Here is a 21,955-nt window from a genome sequence, read left to right as displayed (position 1 = left end):
TGACTGGCACTTTGCTAAACTTCCTCAAAGTGCTTTGGGATTCCTCCAAAAGATGAATGATGTGGAGTTTAGTTAGGGCGCTGCGTCGCACATAAAGAATGTGCCTTTTTTTAATTTTAAAGGGGGTATTACATCAGTGTTTGACATCATAAAGGGTATCTGCTTTTTAACAATTTCAAAAGCCTTATTGATTTTGGCATATTGGACAAGTGATTTCTGATGTAACTCGGGTTAAATCAAGAATGGAATGTTTGTTTTGTCATGACCCTTTGTGAATCAGTCAAAAACTTTTTGATGAGACCATAAGAATGCCTGAAATGTATTCAATATCCTCTGAAGAAAGTGACCATGAGTGGATTGGAGATTTGGAAAGGGGAAAAAAAGGCATAGAAGTGAGCTTCCTATTGTAGATTCTGCCATTCATATCCTTGATATAGAGCAGCCACATGCACAAAAGGTATTGAAAAATTGAACCTCTGACAAAGTTTAGAAAAGGTCAAAATAAATTCAGATTGTAAGGATTGGATGAGACACAAATCCCATGAGACAGGATGTCTCACAAGATTGAGTCCATGAGAACGAGAAGAGATGAGATTTTGGCAAAATATGTAATAATTACAATGCCGTTATAAAGTTTTCACTTTTCAAAGTTTTCTTTATTGAGAAGACTGCAATAAAATTAATAAGCTATTGTGGAAATAAACAGAAGAGGCACTTTTTTTACTGGTTCATTATTCAGTTGTGGCTGAGCTAGTTTAACAAAATGCATGCAGTGTTAGCTGTGGTGGCTGGCACATTTTTTGCAGTGTTTAGAAACTTTTTCTGTTCGTCCAATATCGCGACACGAGTGGTTTAAAAGTAATAAGCTCATCCTGTATTTCACCTGTAGGGCTGCTTCTTTTGAGTATTTTGGGATTCTTATAAAAAAAAAAGAAAATACCGTAATTTTCGGACTATAAGTCGCGACTTTTTCCTCATGATCATTGTTCAAGGGGTCAGTTAATGGAACAACTTAGAAATAGAACTCAAAAGATGTGAATCAATGGCTGTGCTCAAAAAGAGTTTTAAAATATATTATTACAAATATTTTTAAAATGTCTAAATTGAATAAGATCTTGTATAAAAGTTTGTGACGTTTAAATTTGATGTATGGCATACAGTATATATGATTCTATATATTATTTATGTTCAGCTTGTGCAATGTTCACTAAATTAATTTATCAGTTAAACAAGGGGTGTCAAACTCATTTTTATCGAGGGCCACGTTGCAGTTACAGTTTCTGTCAGAGGGCCGGGATGACTGTGATAAAATACACTTTGGGTGTATTTGTCACACAGCCAACTTGTTTTGAAATCAGAGAAAGGGTAAGGGAAAAAAGCGCTTGCTTTTTCCCCAAATTGACTTACAAATGTGATATTTTGACCGAAAACTTGAATTGGAATAGGCATTTCGCGGGCCGCCTGAAATGACGTGGCGGGCCGAATCTGGCCCCCGGGCCTTGAGTTTGACACCTGTGAGTTAAACAATGGGGGACAGAATGCTATCAAAGGGTTGATTTCAAGGTTGAGCTGCTATTTAACTCTGCAGTATTCTATTGGTGATATGTCGGTAATATCGATCCACGTATTTTCTATAAAAATAATGTTGGGACTAAACATACAGGCATGTTCAGTCTGTTAAAGACAGGATGCAGTTGGTAGACAATTGAATGTGAATGTTACTTCACAAATATCAACTTATTCGTGAATGAAATGGGCTCAAGTGACAAAAACGAATTAAAGAGAGTCTGGCCAGTTTCCAAAATAAAATGGCTCTCAGAATACATAAAACAGAAATCGTTCATTACTTCGGGTGTGGCCCAGTACCAGTTGATCCACGGACAGGTACTGAGCTGTTTATCGGTGGTTGGGGACCTCTGGTATAAAGTATACTGATTTACATTGATTTAATTGTGGCATTAATTATGATGACAAAACTTCAAATCTGATTTGCATAAAATTAGTGGCTACTGGAATAATTTGATTTATTTTTGACAATGAGGTTAATCTGGTGTTGCTAACCAAACAATTTTCTATTGTCCCGGCTAACTCAAAGACTCCACCCCTATAAGCGTGTTTATGGTGATATTTTTTTTATTGGTGTGACTGTGAAAGCTCTGCTACAACAGGTTGGAAGCACATGAAAAGTGTGCAGCATGTGCATTATTCATTTCCAGTCTGCGTTGATCAAAGCAAGCGCGCCATGAGTCTCCTTTGCCACCAGACCCACCAACACCCTGCCTGCACCAAGCCCAGTTATGTTGATTGACACAGCCCCTGTAATCCACCGTGCCGGAAAAATTCCAATTTCCCCATTCACGGATAACGCATAATCAGCGTTGCTTCGTCGGGAAATGAGCAGCAAGGCAACCAAAAATAATAACAAACATCATCAGGCATGCCTTCTGCGTCCTTCTAAAATAAATAAATAAATCCACATTTTCACTACAGCACACTCAAAGGTGTGCTTATCCTTAATCTCTTTTGATAGCCCTCATTTTTAAAAATCCCCTCCATCAAGGGGAGGTTGGAAATGTTTTCCCGACTTAATGCACTCACAGGAGAATAAGGCGCAGAGGCAAGGAAGTAGCGACCACTAATACATAAAGATGAAGGCAGGCTTTTTGAAGACAAAACCAATTACTTTAGCAATTTCCAAGTCAGAGAGTGGACAACAGGTCGCTTTGCGCAGATTGTACAGGAAATATATTAAGTATAAAGACATTTTTTTTTTGCTTAGACAGCAGAAGCTGAGGAGAAACAGCACAGCAGTGGCTTAAGATACTTGTGACCTCGATTTTCAACTTCAAGCTGTTGACCACAACTCTCAGTCCAAATCACTACATCAAATTGATTAAGGATTGTCTATTTACTTAATGCTAAGCAGGGATGTACTGGACCAAAAATTCAGCCCACTAGTATGTGTTAATTGGTGAAGGGGGCCTATTGGCCCCACATGTGACGAATACTATTCCTCGTCCACCACCATGAAAATACGGGAGTCCGGCTGTTCAGGAAACTCCCAAAATTCCCAAGGGCCACCATGCCTTGTTATGACCTTTTCATGGATACTTAAAAATAAATAGTGGCACAATATATGGATATTTCATTTATTTCCCTCACTTCGATCTTGATGATAGTTTCCCAGTATTTGGGTAAAGACCAATCATGGCTCACTTATTAGTTCAGTTTGGTCAAAAGCTGAGTTGTGATTGGCCGTTAGCGACCAGTGATGTCATTTTTTGCCGTGAGCAAATAAAAAACATCGGAGGGTTGCGGCTTGGGATAAATCAAAACAGGTGGATTTTGATGCTGCTTCATGGATATTCCAGAAACGCAAAACAGTGATGTCACTGTTGCTCACAAGTTACACAATTTCTGAAAGTTTTAGAAATACCCTCCATTTTAGCTCACGGGGCGCATGGAGGAAAACCTACTCTCAAGTGGGCCGGGCACATAAAATCATGGTATATAGCTTTAGACACCAATGCTATGTATCAGCAACCATGTTTTTTGCTACAAGTACAATAAACATAACTACACATGAATTGCAATCGCGGGTCTGGAATTTCAGCTGTTGGAACAAAATACCTCGACAAAATGTAAAGATCGCAAATAGAAATCTTTGGTGACATTTTTCACTGCTTTCCCTGCCGCGTATGTGCTCTAATCTAACGTAGGCATTCCTCAGAATTCCTCCAAAACTTTCGGAAACATATAAAAAAAACTTCCTTGATATGATCGCAGACACCAATTGCTAAGACTCCGACAGACACAAAAGCAACTTTTGGTTCATAAAAGTACATTGTACCTCTTGAATTTTTGTCCAAAAGCAATACGGCCGCGCAATTGCGGTCAAGCTTATATAAGTCATATTGTCATGTTCAGACTAATTGCATGGGATATTATAAAAAAGATTTTTGTTTTGACCTTTTACGGCAAATTCCGACAGTTAGCCGCCAGCCCATAATGTTTCCTGTTGGATTATGGACAGTTACGCACATACGGCATGTGTGTTTAACCCAGCTGTGCACTCTGATAAGCCACCTGCCAGGTCCGGAAAAAAAAAATGTTGTGAGCGGAATACGAAAACTCGGGAGTGAAATGCTCAAATGCAGAGCAGAAGCGGAAATTACAAACACGGGCGGCGATATTGAGCCACCTCTGTCATTCTCATTTGATGTATAGACGATAAAGATATATATAAATCGGTGCAGATTTGAATTCTAGTAACATTAAATGGGCAGATAAAGCACCCGTGGAGAGTATTAAGAAAATATCAATTTGTAGAACAAGATATGCTATTGGGCTTTGCCCTTTGCTGTCTGAAGTGATGGAGTCGTCTATGCAGATGACCCCATTCTGGCACGGCCAGCTACTGGATCATGAATCATGTCTCACTGGGGACTTGGCTGCTGCAGAAGCTTGTAAAACTCAGCCTGAATGTCCAATCTATTTCATCAAAAGACTTTTCTCTATAAGAGGCTCTTGCTCACGTAGTCTGCTTGTGGATGTGACAGAATGGGGGGGGGGGGGGGGTGTTACAATGGCGCTTACCTCTGGAGATGAAAATATTCAATTAAACACTTCACAGTCTGGAGGATTTTGCCTTGCAACAAGTCGCCACGAGAGCTATAATTTTGTAGAATGGATGCATACTTACAGTATTTCCTTAGGCTAGTGCTGAACTTTTTGGGGGGAAAACAACGACAGCTGTTTTGTTCCAAGGTTGCGGCTGAATTAATCATCCATTAAAGGCGAGATAAACAAATCACGGCGATGGAAGAGTTTAATGAATAACTTGTGGAAAGTGGATGCATTCTTTTAAAACAAGGTTTGATGTGTATAAAAATGACGGTAATAACTTAGGGAGAGCGATGATGTATAATAAGGGGTAATGCATTCAAGTTATTAACCTGGTGATTAACATATTCATAAGGGTCTTGGCATCGTTGCTCATGGTCATTTGTGACCGGCAGCCAAACGAAATGGATTGTATATGGCAGATGATGCAACAAAATTAACATCTCGCCAAAGTTGAAAAGGTTATTTCAGTAAGTTCATTTAATTTCAGATCAGCTGTGACCTTCCGAGGCACATCGCGTATGCTCCTGTCATCTCGGCAGCCCGAGGAGCAAGCGTCTACCTTCAGTCTCTCTTAATCGAATGCGACAGTGATGTTAAAGTGACAGTATTCTCCGGGGTTGCCCGGGCGCATGCAGCCCACTTTCTCTCGTTGCGCTGCTATAATGTGCTAATGGGACCTCGGCATGCATCACGAGTGAGTGCACATCTGAAGAGAAACGGTTACAAGTAGGTTTTCCCGTCCCGTTTCGGCTAAAAATACAAGAATGTATCCCACAGGGCTTCCTCTATGCCATGAAAGTTGTAAAAGGTACATTGTTGACTGTGCTTGAGGTGCATTCATGAACTGCTAACAAAACAGGACTTCTCAAACTGAGACAAAAAAAAAAACCTTGTGTCAAAAGGAATTGCATTTCTTTGTTAGCAAATAAAAAAAAAGACACGTATAAAAATTCATAAAATTGACAAATGCCCGTCAGTGAATATATGTATGTGAATATGTGTATATGTACATAGGCTATACTGTATATAGTCCATATTTTTCTAACTGAGTCACACATCGTCCATTTTGCGTCAAGAGACAGCAAAGTTAAATGCATCACAACTAACAGAAGACATCACTGAAAAGACCTGGATGTCTTCTATTGAGCACACAAGGAATTAATAGGGTAACGAGTGTATTATCTTTTAGAGAACATTTTACTGTGAATTTTTCATTAAAATTGTTGTCAAGATCATATGATTCACAAAGTCAATTTCAAAGTCAGTTTATTTATCATAAAATCAAGTTAGTAAAATATGCATCTAAATGATTGCAGATTTGTAATCCTTGTTGAATTCCCTTTGGAGCAATACCTCATTTGTGAAGATTGACCGTGTAGTTAGCGATTAGGGTTAGAGTTCAAAGATCCTCAGGGTTATAGTTCACACTATCCATATATCTATCAATCTATATTATATCTATTAGAGCTGTCAATTTTTTTGTTGTTAAATCAGATTAACCCTAAAGCCAATCCTTTGATCTTTACATCAAAGGCATTTCACATCAGGGGGGGGAAACATTGAAAGAAGGCAAAAGGGAGCTGAAATTTCACCCAAATGGTGACAACATTTCAAAATCCAACACGGCAAGACCACTACTACGACAAGAATCAAGTGGAAGAAAATGAACCAATCATTTATTTGGTTGATCAAAAGGCTTTTTTTAAATGAACATTTTTTTGTTCAGCAAGTGTAAAGTGTGACCCTGTTAATTATTGCTACATTTGTTGTCAGTTAACTAGTAGACATTACATTATATGGTCAGCTCGGTGGTGCAGTGAATAGCACGTCCGCCTGACAGTTCAAAGGACCTGGTTTGAATCCACCTGGCTTTGGCCTTCCTCTCTGGGGTTTTCACTGAGCACTCCGGCTTCCTCCCTCCCACATTCGCAAAACATGCAGGTGAATTGGACATACTTAATTGTCCTTAGGTATTATTGGGCATGTGAATGGTTGTTCATCTCTGTGTACTTTGCGATTGGCTGGTAACCAGTTCAGGGTGTCCCCCGCCTACTGCCCAGAGCCAGCTGAGATAGGCATCATAGTGGACCCCCGTGTTACAGTGTCGTTGGATTACATTTTTTTTCATGTTGCGATGTAGAATACTGAGTTTTTTTCATCCTCTCTTTAAGGTATTTTCCCCGCTTTGCAAGAAAAACAACTGTCAGGACCCAAGGGGGTTGGCTGTATTTGTGTTGTTTTGCCTCCATCTGCAGGCGGTATTAGGTGAATGCACTTATATTCTGTTGCCGTCAATGCCGCCATGCAACGCGTCACGACAATGCTGCTCTGCTATTGATAGGCATCTCCTCACGGAGATGCTGGTCTGCTATTGGTTGGCATCACTCGTTTCAAAATGGTGGAATGGTAAAGCTGGTCTATGGTCTATCGCAAGTGGGTACAAAACCATATTTATAGTGCATTTTACTGCTTAATTCAAACTTGAAAGAGTTACCCATGGGTCCCAAGTTTGCTAGCGATATTAAAGAGAGAAGTAAGAAGATGATTTATATGGACACGAAGCTGGAGATAATCAAGAAATACGAAGCTAGCTATCCTAGGCTACCCTTACAAGGGAATATGGCCATAACAAGCGCCACTCAAAGGTAAATAAATCATCTCTATATTTTTTAGTTTTTATGGTTGTTTACTTGTACACTTGTATATTATATATATGTAGCATTTACTATAAATTTTGGTACCAATTTTTATGTATGTACAATTTTGATGTCTTTACCTGGGGGTTCTAAACGCATTCGCTATTTAACATTGGTTTGGATTGCCCGCCATACGGTGAATTCTCCTTACGAGCCCAACCGCGGAACGGATTAATCTCGTAACACGGGGGCCCACACTGTATACACACACACACACACACACACACACACACACATACATATACAGTATATATATATATATATATATATATATATATATATATATATATATATATATATATATATATATATATATACAACCTGACAGTATCGTAACAATAATAAACTATAATTATTATAAAGACTATAATAAAAGTCTGTTTCTTTTTACATTTATATAAACTTATTCTCCATATTCTGTTCTTTTCCTGTCATATTATATCCATATAGTTACACTTCTACAAGTGCTACAGTTTTAGTGTAGAGTTTTTAGCCAATTAGAATCCAGCTAAAGTGTGTCGCAAGGCCCGGAAGCGCTGGGCATTCACTTGAACAGTTAAAGCCATCGGTGCAATGTGCAATGACATATTGTGTACGGGCTTATATTTTTGTTAGACAGCTGCAATAGACAATCGGGTCATAAGATCACCATCTAGAGGCCTCATGAAAACATAACTGGACGCTCACTGTAGGAAGGCAGTGCTATATTGATCCACCATGTTTAATGTTGGAAGGAGTTACATTAAGTTATTTAAGAAAAAAAAAAAGAAAAAAAACATGTTGCTTCACCAGCTAGCGTTAGCTTATGGGCATAACGTACATCAAAGCCAGACCCATGGACATTTAAAAAAAAAAAATTTTAAACCCACAATGGTAATTAAGAGCAAAACGGAAATTGGACTGACGTGACTCAGAATTGGCATCCATGTCAATACAAAAGGATTTATTATTGGAAATGAAATGAACAAGCAAGTCATGACTTGCGTCTGGCTTTATTGTCTGCGTCCTCGTTAGTTTGGTTTGGTCCACCTGTCTGGTGATACTTTGTCCAGTTTTGCTCCTGGTTCAGTTCTGCCTCATTTCCTTGTTCAAACTTCATTTTTTGAAACACATATTTCTCAGTTTTCCTGCATTTTTTGGGTCCCCTTTCTTCCTCCTCCCAAGTCACCATGCCCAGACGTTACACTTATATTAAATTGCCATTTGTAATTTGGCGTACAATCTTGTTAAAACGTGCCTGCTCTTCGATAACTACATAAATCTCCGTGGATAAATAATTAGAAATTATTATTACTTATTCTAAGTTTTGGCACGAATAATGATAAGTTTTAATTGGTGATGCAGGTTTATTGATGTTTAAATGCTCTGAAAATAGCCTGTGTAGCCCAGTAATGCGTACAAGTGCGCTTGGGGGTCCACCAATCACTGAAGGCCTAAGTGTGAATGGCACAGACTGCCACTGGAGAAATGTAATGTATAACAATGAATTTTTAGCCTTAAAATGGTGTATTATAGCTCTCAAATTCACAAAAAACACTGTGACATCAGAGGAGAAAAGTCTGCAACAAAATGTTTACTGTTGTTAGTTTCTACTACAGCAGAGATTAATGCGGCAGCAGCAGATGACAGGACAATGGACAATATGTACACAAGGTGGACATGCGGCCATTACTTTCAGTTTGTCAGAGATAACAATAAGAATATAATAGCTGGTGCACTTTGTGTGCGACACCTAAAAAGCTCTACTTCGCAAAATAGGACCAGTAATTTGACAAACTATCTACAAGTTAAGCTAATGCTAATTTTCACTGTAATATTAATAATAGTCTATCAATAGGTCTGGTCAATGTGTATCAATATGATACACAATAACAATGATGTAGGCTATCTGCTATCGTTAGCTTCAACAAAACCATCTATTTTTTAAACATGTGTCTCTAATCTAGACAACTGATCTTGAATTTGAATATTAACATTGAAATTGAGAAATTCACTGTTTTTGCCTATGGCATAAACAATGCATCACTATGATGTGAAGCTAAGTAATAAAGGGATTTAAATACAAAAAAAAAATTATCTTGTCTTTAAAGTTTTACAATACAATGTAGATTAAAAAATGATTTGTACTGGTTTTAGGCTTAAGGCAATCTTGATGAGCTACATTTAGAACGGCAAATCCATATTTCCAGTTATAGTGATGAGAGTTGTCAGAGTTATCAATAATGAGAGACTGGAGAAAAGCCAAAACTCTGAGTCAAACACGATCTTTTGCAAAAGAGGGAGAGCACCAGGGTCTTCCGGTGTTCTGGGGCTCTCCTCCTTGTTTTACTCCAAAGATTACAAAGAAGGCGTTTACAAGCTTCAAAATAATACCATATAAGGAGTTGATTATGTCTCTAGTGTGAGTGTGTATGTATGTGTATATTTGTGTGTTCGTGTGTGCGTGAATGAGCAGGTTAAGAGGTGTGTGAGCAAAGTGTTTTTATATGATAACATATATACATATATACAATTATTCCATCAAGAGTAATATAAAAGTAAAAAATTAGTAGTGTAATGCATTACATTTCAAATACAGTAATAATGTAATGAAACTAATTACTTTAAAATGATAGTAATAAGTAAGAAATAATGCATTAAAATTTTGAAGTAACTTGCTAACATATACATATATATATATATATATATATATATATATATATATATATATATATATATATATATATATATATATATATATATATCTATATATATATATATATATATATGAAGAAATATCCATCCATACATTTTCTAGAGCCGCTTATCCCCACAGGGGTCGCAGGCTCACTGGCGTGTTGGTGAAAATGTGAAAATGTGACTTCTCACTCCACAAGTTAAGGTCAGTTGACCAAACTGACTCTTAACCCAGCAATTTTGACAGATGAACAATAACGTTTAAATTCCTTGTCCGGAAGAATCTTTCCCACAGAACAGTTTTTCCAATTACATGTTTCTCAAAATGAACTGGCAGAACCGCAATAACCTTGCAAGCATAAAAGTCAAGTATCCGAAACATGCTATGCATGCATCTTGATGATAGGTCGGAAGTTTGGATGAGAAGACGCACACCGCCGTAGTTAAAAGTTTTTAAAAGGCAGGCCTTGCTAGAAGCCGTGCATATTTTACGACGGGCCATTGCGTTTTTAGAAATGAGCATTAAGTGAATCTCCTTGGATTTATCTCTGCAAAAGTCAGCAAATACTTTGATTTCAAAAAATGAAGGCCTCATTTTTTAAAATTAAAACGATGAGGCTTATGAAGAGTAAGGACGTGTCAGTTAAATGAAGCAAATGTTCAATGAGAGATGAAATCACTGCAGGGATGCATGAATTAAACACCTACTTTAAAAGTTCTCCCTCTTGATAACTTGAAAGTTTCTTAATAAGGCAAAGAGGAAGGAGAGCGAACAGTGTTTTTAATCATTTCCCCTGTAGTCATGTTTGTCATCACTTTGATTTCACCAAAAAATGTATTAAACATTCGTAGCGTTGACTTCCTATCCACAATTTAATTAAAATATTCACTTCTTATAAAAAATGTTCAGTGCTTTGCACGTGCCAAAAATTACAGGAGCTATTTCAATTAATATATTAAATATCAGATATGCTTCCGTATTTATGTGTAAAGGCATCAATCACATTGTCACCAAATGTGCTTTTTTTTTTTTAATTGCCCATATTTATCTTGTCATTCACAAATGTCAAGGGTGCAGGGCATTTTTTTTTTCTTTTCATTTTTACTGACGATGATGGTATAGTAGAGTCAACAAAAACATGCCATGAAATCTGACACAGAGATGAGGGATTACCAACATTTCCGCACCAAAGTAAACTATTAGGAGAAACTAATTATGTAAAATGTATAGTGTAAATATTATAAACCAGTCCGATATTTTGTATTATACTAACGCTAACCCTATATTCAAACTTTTTTTTAAAACAATGATCATGCAACCTATTAGTGATATATGAATACCGTCCCGTTTCATTAAATTATGCTTTTACCTCATTCCTGATTAATTTCATCGTCATATTTCTACACCTTATATGGATTAAAACGGGTGGATTTTTTGCTTAATTTATATGCTTAATTTATCTTCTACATATTAATTATAAGACCATATTTAGACCAGTGCTTCTCATCTAATGGACCCCCCCCGCCTTTGTTTTGTCAAGTGAAGTGTAATTGTGATAAAATAAGATTTTTTTATTTTTATTTTTTTTAATTTCAGGCACTCTAATGAACTTATTTTTTTCTGTTTTAGACTAAGCTGTAACCTGTATAAATGTTGTAAAAAATAATTAAGGGCTGTAGAAAGTTGATTTATATTCTTTTTTTTCTTTGTTAATGTAAAAAAGAATAATGGTTTAGGTATACTTATACAACTATTATAGATAGAATTCTTATTTATAGTCGGCGTGTTGAGTGGGAGTGCATGAAATGTTTTCTCTTTTTTAGGGGGGCTTGGCAAAATATAATTGAAAAGCACTGGTTTAGACTAATTGGGTAGCATAGAACACATTACTGTAAAATAATTTGGGGGGGGTGGGGGGGGCTGACCTTGCCCCCTTTGTACTTGGTATTGAACATATCAGTGAGGTATGTCATCCTTAGTCTGCTTAAATTTAAGTACCATATCTACCGCACTATAAGGCGCACTGGATTATAAGGCGCACCTACAATTAATGACATTTTAAAACCTTTTCCACATATAAGGCGCACCGGATTATAAGGCACACTCAATTAATGACATATTTTAAAACTTTTTCAATCAAAATATATAATACTCAATATAATAACAATAATACCTCTCAATAGCATAATAACTCAATGTCAATATGAGCAACCTTGTTCTACTGTAAACACACAAAAGAAACAGGTAAAGCTTACTTTCATCAATTCATTCCCCATCTACGAATCCCAATCTCAATATTGATCCATATATAAGGCGCACCATCCACTTTTTTTTTTTTTTTAAAAAAGGCTTTTTGGTGCGCCTTATAGTGCGGAAAATAGGGTAATTGTAGATTCGGTCAGTACACTTTTTAGGCATTTTATGGATTAAATAAAATGATGATATCTTTCTCAAAGCAACTGCACCACCAGTAACCAGAAATGACAAAAGCAAATCTAGAACAGTTGATTTCATTTGTTAAATATTATTTTTGTGTCGTCTAAAAACCCATCAGTTGTGTTCATCTTTCCTACATTGCTGCATTACCCCTAAGTGATCCATTAAAATTTCTAATTGAAAATGGGAACAATTGACAAGGTGAAAGTGCAGCTAGGCAATTATCGGCGCAAATAGACGTCGGAGGGATTTGAGAGTAATTAGCCAGGACTTCCCTTAACCAAGCGCCACCCAAGTCCGTCAACCGTGCCAGAGGACAAAAGTAGTGAAGCTGCTGAACTGTAAAAGCAATCACCGGATCCCAGAAAAAGACCGGCGCTCTTCATTAGCATCTCGTTACTGCTCAACAGCTGAAACTCGTGCTTAATTGGAGCTCATTTCTGAATTTATTCATAGGATGGTGATTACGGCAGAGAAGGGGGCGGGGGTAGGCTCTATTGTTCATTTACAGTATAGAAATTGGACTAATTCTTTAGTAGTTTATCACAAAGTTAACCTAATGTTGACTTTTACAGTCATTAAAGATTTACTGCAGTATTTATTTAAATTTACAAAAACTTACACCACTTTATTAGATTCTCATTTCAAAGAAGTATTGAAATTCTGACAGCCAGTGAATTAAACTCGAGTATACTTGTCAATTGTGTTTTTCACCAGGGAAGGGGCGGGTTAAGTGGGCACTAGGACCATTTCTCTCACTCAGAAGGCAAGTTGGAACAAGCGTTTGTCCACTTTGAAACTGGTGGCTTTATCTTTGATGATTTGGACAATGCTGTACTGTTTTGTAATGGCATGCAAAGAGTAAGGATCTACACTAGCACAGCGAAGTATGGTTTCTTTGTCTTGCAACAGGGTGAGTGTTTGATGCTAATCCACTGACACTGTGAATAACTTTTTTGACCATGTAGCACCAAACGCAAGTGGAATGCATTGCTAATCAGTTTAAGTAATATTAGATTATTCCTTCAATGGACAGCGACTCCAAAGCATCACCCGGCGAGTACAACACGGACCCAAAACCACGCAAGTGGTTAATCAACATAACATGGCACAACTACTGTAGCTGGGTTTTATTGGTTTAATCATTAGGATGTAATAAGACTGCATAGGGACATAATATCACTGTCATAGTTATCAATTAGAGACGATAGAAAAGCCAAGTGTAACCCATGGAAAATAAATAATCCTGTCTCTTTAAGAGCTCTGCTCTTGCCGTTTCAATTGCCCGTGCCTGATTACTCTCAGCTGCTCTCGCTGTGGAGCAACTCGCTTGGCGCGCCGTTTAAAAAAAAAAGAAAAAAAGTTAAACGCCGAAAAGATCGCAAATCCGCATCAGAACCATTGATTCTCACCGGTAAATTGCTCTAAACCCCGCTGCTTATACCTCCGGACATTATGCGTGAGTCGATCGTCAGATTAATCCAAACATGCATTATTGTAGATTCATTCAAACACCGCACCCTGCACACCTGGTTACTACTCTGCAACTCATTGGTGAGTCTGAAAGTTCCCTACTAGTGTGGCAACCACTTAGTTCAGCCAGTTTTTTTCCTTAACTTGTTACCTTAGAAATCAATTCACTCAATAACACTCGGGTACTGTGATTTTGACTTTTGAAATTGGACCAAATTAAGTGCACTTTACTTTTGAATTTGAACCATTTGAAATTGATGAAGCTTCGTAATTTGTATACATGATTGTATCTAGTTTGATATGTGATTGTGTTTATATTCATAAATTCAAATTATGTTCATATTATTAATATTTCTGTTTTATGTATTAACGTTTTTGTAATCGAGGTTCTTACTTATTTTTGGTTTACATTATACGAATATGAGTGATTAACTGTCAAGATAATTGTTAATTGCATTGTTTTGCCTTGTTTTAGGTCAGGTTTTTTTTTTTCCACCCCACTGTGCTTAGGACTTCCTTTGATGGCGAGCTACCCAATCACCGCTATAGGCGGTAGGATTTTCAAACCTGTGTTTAGTTGGACTGTTGTTGTTTTGAATTGATTGCCTTGTCTGTAGTATATTGAAAGATTAGCTATCTCCTGCTATATATGGTCATATCTGTTAATAGCAAATCATTATAGCATAACCTGTATGACTTCATATGATTATTGCATATGATGTAACAATACATCATATGCAATATGATGTAACAATACATGAATGAAAAGCAGGGTTGTTGTATGCCTGTTATTTGCACCATGTGGCTCCATAGTCGTTCCTACTTTGTGTTGCCTTAGCCTACCATCTTGGCAGTGGTCAGATCCCTTCCTAGCCCAAACGAGCGTTACACAAGACTTTCTCCAAGACTCTTGAGTTAAAAACGATCTTTTGCAAAAGAGGGAGAGAGCACCAAGGTCTTCCGGTGTTCTCAGGCTTTACTCATTCTATTACAAAGATTACAAAGAAAGCGGTATCAAGTTTCAAAGTAATACCATATAAGGAATTGTTTATGTCTGTGTATGTGAGTGTGTGTCTGCATACGTGCCAATAGGTATGCAAGCAACGTGTTTTTATATGATATATACATATATTCAATTGTTCCATCAGTCACCACGCAAAATAAACAAAAAAAAACTACAGTAGCCCCCGTGTTACGAACTTAATCCGTTCAGCGGCTACGCTCGTAACTCGAACTGCTCGTATGACGGGCAATCCAAACCTATGTTAATTCGTGAATGCGTGCAACGCGTGCAAAAACCTTAGGTAAAAACATCACGACTTTATACACATATTAAAAATGAGTAACATAACCTACTGTACAGTTAAATTAAATAACATAAATATACAAAGGAAAAATGACATTTACCTTTGGGGCGACGTGACTTGAGCTGGTGGTGGGTGGAGGCGGAGGGGAGCAGAGACCAACCCGCAGAATTTATTGATTTATTTTCTTAAACGGGAACTTTTCTCAAACTAGAACTTATCACCAGCAATTTCCTTCTCTTTAATCCATAATAGAAGAAGCCTCTCAATTTTGTTGTCGATCGAAGTCCGTCCCCCGGCAAGGAAAGTCTTGCCCTTAGAAGATTGGAGCGGTTACGGCCATACTCACGAGCCATGCGTGCGCCTCCTTCGTATTTTTTTATTTTTTTTTATTATCTCCTGCTTCGTTTCTATTGTCATCATCCGCTTACTTCTTCCTTTACCGCCACTTACAATTTTAGAAGCCATGTCTAACAGATAAAGTTTGCAAAGTCTTCACAACATTCCTTCCTTCCATTTTTGACTCATTTTCTCTCCTTCCTTCCGTCCCGACCAGCTGTGCCATCAAGCTAGATAAAGGCGTTCGGCCAATAGCATATCGGCATTTCTGTGATTGACGTGACGCCGGCCAATAGCATCTCCGTGAGTGAGACCGTGACTGACACCGTGACTGAGACAGTGACTGTGACATTGTAAGAGCAATATCGTTCTTCGTTGCCGTGACAAGCCTTAACTACTGATTTTGATGACGTGGCAAGGCGAAAATATATGAACAAATACAATGGCCGGCATGTCAGATTGCTCGTAAGGCGAATGTCCTGTGCGTAAGTGGGGGACAAAAAACTCTGCGGACCACGCTCATAAGTCAAAATGTTCGTAAAAGAGAGTGTTCGTAAACCGGGGGCCGACTGTAAATCCTAATAACAGAAGTGCTTTCAGTGAAATCTTTAGTATGCACATATGGACATCTGCAGTTTGCTTTCAGCCTCATTGTTTGTGCCTGTTTTTTGTTTTTTCAGTTTCGGTGTATATTTGTGTGTGCGTATGTGCCAATAGGTATCCAAACAACGTGTTTATATAACATGTATATGTATTGTGCTGTTATCGCAACGTGTTGGATACACGTGGTATGTGAATGTTGTTCAACAAACAGCAAGTCAAACTCGATAGTCTCATGAGCCAGGTAGCTGAGCGTCTTTCTCCTTTGATTGCAATTTGGGTGACTGAGCTTCATGAACATTCAGAGTGAAAAGCCATTGCGTTTGGAGGGACAAGAAAGCATTAAGACAAACGCGATGTCCAGCATGAGGTAGGTAAGTTGCAGCACGTTGTTTCCTAAGCACTCCCTTTATGCTACCGTTACACACAACGACTTCCTGTTTGCGCCTTCAAAATAGTTAAAAAACGGAAGCTAATTACATGGAACAAAGACGTGATTGGAGGCTCAACAATGTCCTAACTATCTTGTAGACAGAACAAAAGAACTACAACATTTCGAAACATTTCTGAACAAATATTACTTAGGCAGAACACATATATACAATTATTCCATCATTCCCCTCCTGTAAATTTAAATCCCTCATAATAAAGCCACCTTTCATCATAGTTACATATACCATTGTAATGAAAAAAATAGTATTTAGGTTATTTAGCATAGCGTAATGCTTTATTGTTCATTGACCGCCTGGCTTTGCTTTTAACAAAAGGCCCTTTTACCAAACATAAATGGGAACTTTCTGAGCAACAAGAAACCCTTGAAAGATAGTCCAACACTGACATAATGTACTCCATGGTTTATCTCCCTTTTATGTTGTAATTATTTCCTCTCTGGGGAGTATTTTTTTTTTAATTGTGTAGGCGTCCACTCCCGTGGGACTGTATAAGGATCTTCATTTTTACTTATCCCTGCGCACTCCTTTGCAGACCACTTAGCTGTTCTGTAAACTTGTGTATTTGAAGCTTCAGATAAAAAAAAAAAAAAAAAACGGTAAGGACAATTTGTTTTTCCAGACTATTTTCACGATTCTAATAGAAAATCCTAAAAATTTCACAACACTAATATACATATACAGTACATACATATATAATGCCTTAAATATATAATGTAATATACAGATACCCACTTTGGCCTGCAATTACCAAATTAAACCAAAACTTTCGACAATGCAATACCATATATTCATGTCTTCATTTTGGTTTTGTTTCCAAAACATTCATAGTAGCATCCACACAGCGTTTAATCTGTATGTCACAATCTCAACACTTAACGGTGCATTCAGTATTATGGGAATAATCATAAAAATAACAAAACATTATCAGGCACAAATGAACTCCAAGTTGAACCATGTGATGTTATGGCGGGTGTGTTCAGGCGGGTGTGCCTTTTCTGGCCACAGTGTTGGATTGTTACCAAATTGAATATAGATATGATTGTGTAACTTTGCGATCAGAAAAAACATATATCAAGTGTTAAATGGGAATACATGAAAGCATCACGGTACATGTCACGTTGTTCATTTGACACAAGTTGTGGTGCTCTGATGACTTCTCTTGCATCTTCTTCTTCATCAGACAGAAGACAGCCAACCTTTGTGCCAGCCTCCTGTCGGTGCAGGTGGGGGCCCGGAGGCTCAGGGTCAATTACTGCAGGATGGTCAGGCCCTGCGACTTCACAGTTCCCAATGCGGCTAGGGGCCTTCTCGGGAACAAACTGCTTGCTACTTCACGTGTGATGAGACTGATAAGCTTCGTATGCCTTATCTCCCTTATTGTCAGACTCCGCCCCACAGCCAAGGTGTGCTGTCTGTCAATGGTACCTGACAGCTTGGTATCCAATGAGATTGTTTGTTGTGTTCACCCGGAACGAGCAAACGAGGGTGCGTCACATCCACTTGGGCGGGAAGAGGTGAGCGTATTAAAATACAAAAACTAACAACGTAGTTCTGTCAAATGGTACGATACAGCAAAAATAATAAAAGTAATGCCCATACATTGTTTCCAAAGAATCTACCTTCTCCCGCCCAAGCCCGTGACGCACTCTCGTTTGCTCATTCCGGGTGAACACAAGCAATCTCATTGGATACCAAGCGGTCAATCAATGTGCTTTTACAAGCTCTGATTGGCTATCTTTGTGGCACAAACGTAACGTGTGAGCAGAACTGAGCGCAAGCAGAGGACGACTCGAGCGAGATGTTGAGTGAACGCGATGGCGAGCGAGGGAGGAGTATCGCGAGCAAGATGTTGAGCGAGAGAGGCAAAAAAGGAATTTTTAGCGAGCAACTTCTATTCAATAGTTTTTTTTCTGCGCTCAAAATCTGTTTTTGCTCGCTCAGTTTTATTTTTCTGCACTCAATTTTTTTTTTTTTTTTTTTGCTCGCTCACAATTGTGGCACAAATATAATGCCATACAATGGAAACTGCAGCCACGCAGGGCACTGTCAGCTCCACTGGGAGCAAATTAGAGTTCAGTGTCTTGCTCAAAGACACTTTTACATCATCGCCAGAGTCAGTGATTGGACACCCAACCTTCTGTTACTTTACTGTTGGTACATGCCAGTAATTTGGCTTTTTTTTTTCTTTTGTAAATGATCAGTTGCCGATTTAACTTTAGACTCTGCATGGACTATATTCACTTTTATTCTAATGCCTAAATGTCATCATCAAGCCAATGTCAGGATCAGCAGTTTTTCGGTTTAGTGGCAAAATGTTGCTGTTATACATCTTCTAATTCAGGTGTCTGCAATTAGCTCAACTAATGGCGTTTTGGTATCTTGAGTACATTCTCTTTTGTACATCTGCAATGTTTTGTTAAATACGGCCAGTCTGTCTACAATGTTTTGCTAAAGTTTGTTGGATTCCCAGGCCTTTCTCCACGGCCACCATGAGACCTAAATTTGTATTTGTCTCCTTCCTTCAAGACACATGGGATAGCGCAAGCCTCTTGCTCCGCTTTATATTTTGTCATTTGAGCCTCGGGTAGGGCTTCCAACCTCCCTTTTACGTTTTAATACACACAGGAGGACTGGAACCTTTTCTTGTCTTAATCACCTAAGACTTCTAGATTTTCATATTCTAGGTGTCAGTAGCGCAAGCCTCTTGCTTCGCTTTTCTATTTTGTCATTAGGGCCTCAGGCAGGGCTTTCAATCTCCCTTCTACTTCAACAAGCATGCCAACGAGATTTAAAAAAAAAAAAAAACAAACTCAGTTTTTTTTATTTTTTTATTAATCAACGTAACAGTATATAATTGAGTATAACATGTCTTCTCCCCGTCTCCATTTCTGTTGCTGGTTACGGATGCCGTCAATCAAAGATCCCGGGGAGTACGCTGACGCAACCGGCCACGGGAAAGTGGACTTCATCTACAGAGCCAGTCTGGCTGTACGCACAGTCTTCAGTTGCCGTCAGCTGCACCCCCACGATCGCAGATATGCACATGTACTGTATTTATGTCAGAGTTATCAATAAAAGACCGGAGAAAAACCCAAGACTACGTCAAAAACGATCTTTTGCAAAAGAGGTAGAGTGCACCAAGGTCTTCCAGTGTTCTCGGGCTCTCATTTTATTACAAAGAAGGCGGTTACGGGTTTCACAGTAATACCAAATAAGGAATTGTGTTGTGTGTGTGTGCGTGCCAATAGGTATGCAAGCAATGTATTTTTTATTTGATATATACATATATACAATTATTCCATCAATCACCACGCAAAATAAACAGAAAAATCTAAATCCTAATAACAGAAGTGTTTTTGGTGAAATCATTAGTATGCACATATGGACATCGACAGTTTGCTTTCAGCCCCATTGTTTGTGCCTTTTTTTCCCCTGCATGTGCGACATCAGGCAATCTACCAAATACTCCCTTCGCAATTGACCGGTTGACCGCAATCAGTGTATTATTGAGCACTCCTGATCACAATGTACAATCACCAGTAGGGGGCAGTGATGGTCCATTTTAGATGAGATCGACACACATAGCATGTCCTGTTTAAAAAAAAAAAAGCTATATTTTGTCCAACCTATCTTTATTTTACAGTTATTAAAAAAAGACATTTTTTTTTTCTTCATAAGCATGCGCAGTATCACTACTGTTGAAGAACAGACGTGGTCATAGGCTTAGGGTACAACCCTCAGGTATGTCTCATTTTGATATTCTAGATATATTTTTCTGAAATATGGAGAAAAATCGAATTCATTTATCATGGTTCTTTATCTTTTTTACATTAGTGAACGACCACAGACAAAACTTTTAAGCCACACGTGGGCTCACGTTTCATTAGTTTTCTGTTAAACGTTCTTTCATGCAGAGCTGCTTCAGTGTAAAATTAAAAAAAATGCAAAATAGATGTCATATTCAATATTGTCATTACAATATTTTGTGCACCCTTATTATTGCGATCACAGTTGTTATAATCCATGTAGGACATTTTATAGAATTCTGAAAGTGCAGTTGTGCAGTTGAACCACAAGAGAGAGTGCTTATCAAGATGACTTGTAAATGACGAGTAATTCTGATTCAGCATAATGCTCATCTTCCATCTCCGACTCTTGTACAGATCAGGCTTTGTTCAGACAATAGAAATAGGATAGTACAATTTATATCAATACATTTTTCAATTGCATCAAGGTGTATGGCTCACTCACATTTGCATCAACTCTTCCATGCAGGCCAACCGCATGCATTCATTGCACTCATTTTCACTAAACAAATATTTTTTCAACCTTCTCATGTGTCACATTCATACTCTTACACAAGTGGTAAACGAACCATGACACTTGGCCCGCGCATCGTAAATCAGACAGAACTAAATCGAGTTCTCCCACTTAAACGGATGAGTCTCTGCTGTTGCCAAAGCGGCTAAGGCAAGTCATCACTCACCAAGTTTAAAGGATGTTGTGACCATGCGCTAATACAAAATAATGGAGTTCCCATAAAGGCTTGTTTAAAGACTTGTCGGTAGGAAACCGATCATTGCGTTTTAAATGTTGTATGGAAGGATGCTCGAAAGGACATTTAGAAAAGAAATCAAGTTAAATGTAACATTTACACTAGCATGTGAAGGGATTCATGTCATTTTGTAGATGATAATGAAGCTTTTATTCATTTTTATCCAAAGATATATTGTGTAATAAATATAGATTGGTTGCTTCTTATTCACTCTTGAGCTGTAATCAAATCAGTTGGACATTTAGTCACTGGTCATTTGGTCATTGGACAATCTTTCACAAAATTATGTAAACAATACAGCATTATTCAACTGGGCCCGCAATCAAAAGTAAAAATTAAATGTGAAAGATCCAACACATTAAAGTAAAACATTTATTGGCTTTATGAAGTAACCCCAAAGCCAGGGATGTGTTAAACATGCTAAATACTGTACATAAATGAAATCATAATTTAATGGTTAGACACAAACTTTTGGAAAAAGTAAACTCCCGATGCGTTTAAATTAAGGTAAAAATAGAGTTTATTTGTGGCAAAATGGCATCTTTATTGTTTAATACAGTGGTCCCCCGTGTTACAACCTTAATCCGTTCAGTGGCTAGGCTCGTAACTCGAATTGGTCATGTGACAGGCATTCCAAACCTATGTTAATTAGTGAATGCGTGCAACGCGTGCAAAAAACGTAGGTAAAAACATCCCGACTTTATACACAAATTAATTAGTAACAATCTACTGTACAGTTAAATGAAATAACAAATATACAAAGGAAAAATGACATTTACCTTTGGGGCGACGTGACT

The 21,955-nt window shown here is 37.9% G+C and overlaps 1 protein-coding gene across 8 annotated transcripts; it reads left to right on the top strand.

Moving 5' to 3' along the window:
- The first annotated feature begins 13,198 nt into the window (after positions 1-13,198).
- Positions 13,199-19,942, top strand: LOC148406614 (uncharacterized). Of its 8 annotated transcripts, XR_015863919.1 has the most exons (6): positions 13,212-13,348; positions 13,937-13,989; positions 14,384-14,460; positions 16,457-16,525; positions 17,784-18,006; positions 19,524-19,698. XR_015863919.1 is itself a non-coding variant. In XM_088404209.1 (5 exons), exons 1-5 carry the CDS (start codon positions 13,288-13,290, stop codon positions 19,806-19,808), a joined length of 699 nt encoding a protein of 232 aa, XP_088260335.1. In that variant the 5' UTR covers positions 13,212-13,287; the 3' UTR covers positions 19,809-19,942. The 8 variants fall into 8 exon arrangements, 4 of the variants coding, with proteins under 4 accessions (XP_088260335.1, XP_088260334.1, XP_088260338.1 ...); XR_015863917.1 differs by having other exon boundaries at positions 16,457-18,006; XR_015863918.1 differs by having other exon boundaries at positions 14,384-16,525.
- Positions 19,943-21,955: the final 2,013 nt, after the last annotated feature.

Source organism: Hippichthys cyanospilos, chromosome 21, assembly GCF_059441005.1.
Source record: "Hippichthys cyanospilos isolate Australia breed blue-spotted pipefish chromosome 21, RoL_Hcya_1.0, whole genome shotgun sequence".
Classification (NCBI taxonomy): Eukaryota; Metazoa; Chordata; class Actinopteri; order Syngnathiformes; family Syngnathidae; genus Hippichthys; species Hippichthys cyanospilos.
Note: the sequence above shows the minus strand (reverse complement) of the source record. Positions and strands in the feature narration are given on the sequence as shown.

Bases quoted from the DNA above. Each gene is read 5' to 3' on its own strand.
- LOC148406614 (XM_088404208.1), top strand. From the start codon at position 13,288: ATGCAAAGAGTAAGGATCTACACTAGCACAGCGAAGTATGGTTTCTTT. The intron at 13,349-13,936 runs GTGAGTGTTTGA...GCATTATTGTAG, and splicing joins TTTCTTTGTCTTGCAACAGG to ATTCATTCAAACACCGCACC. The intron at 18,118-19,523 runs GTGAGCGTATTA...CGTCAATCAAAG, and splicing joins ATCCACTTGGGCGGGAAGAG to ATCCCGGGGAGTACGCTGAC.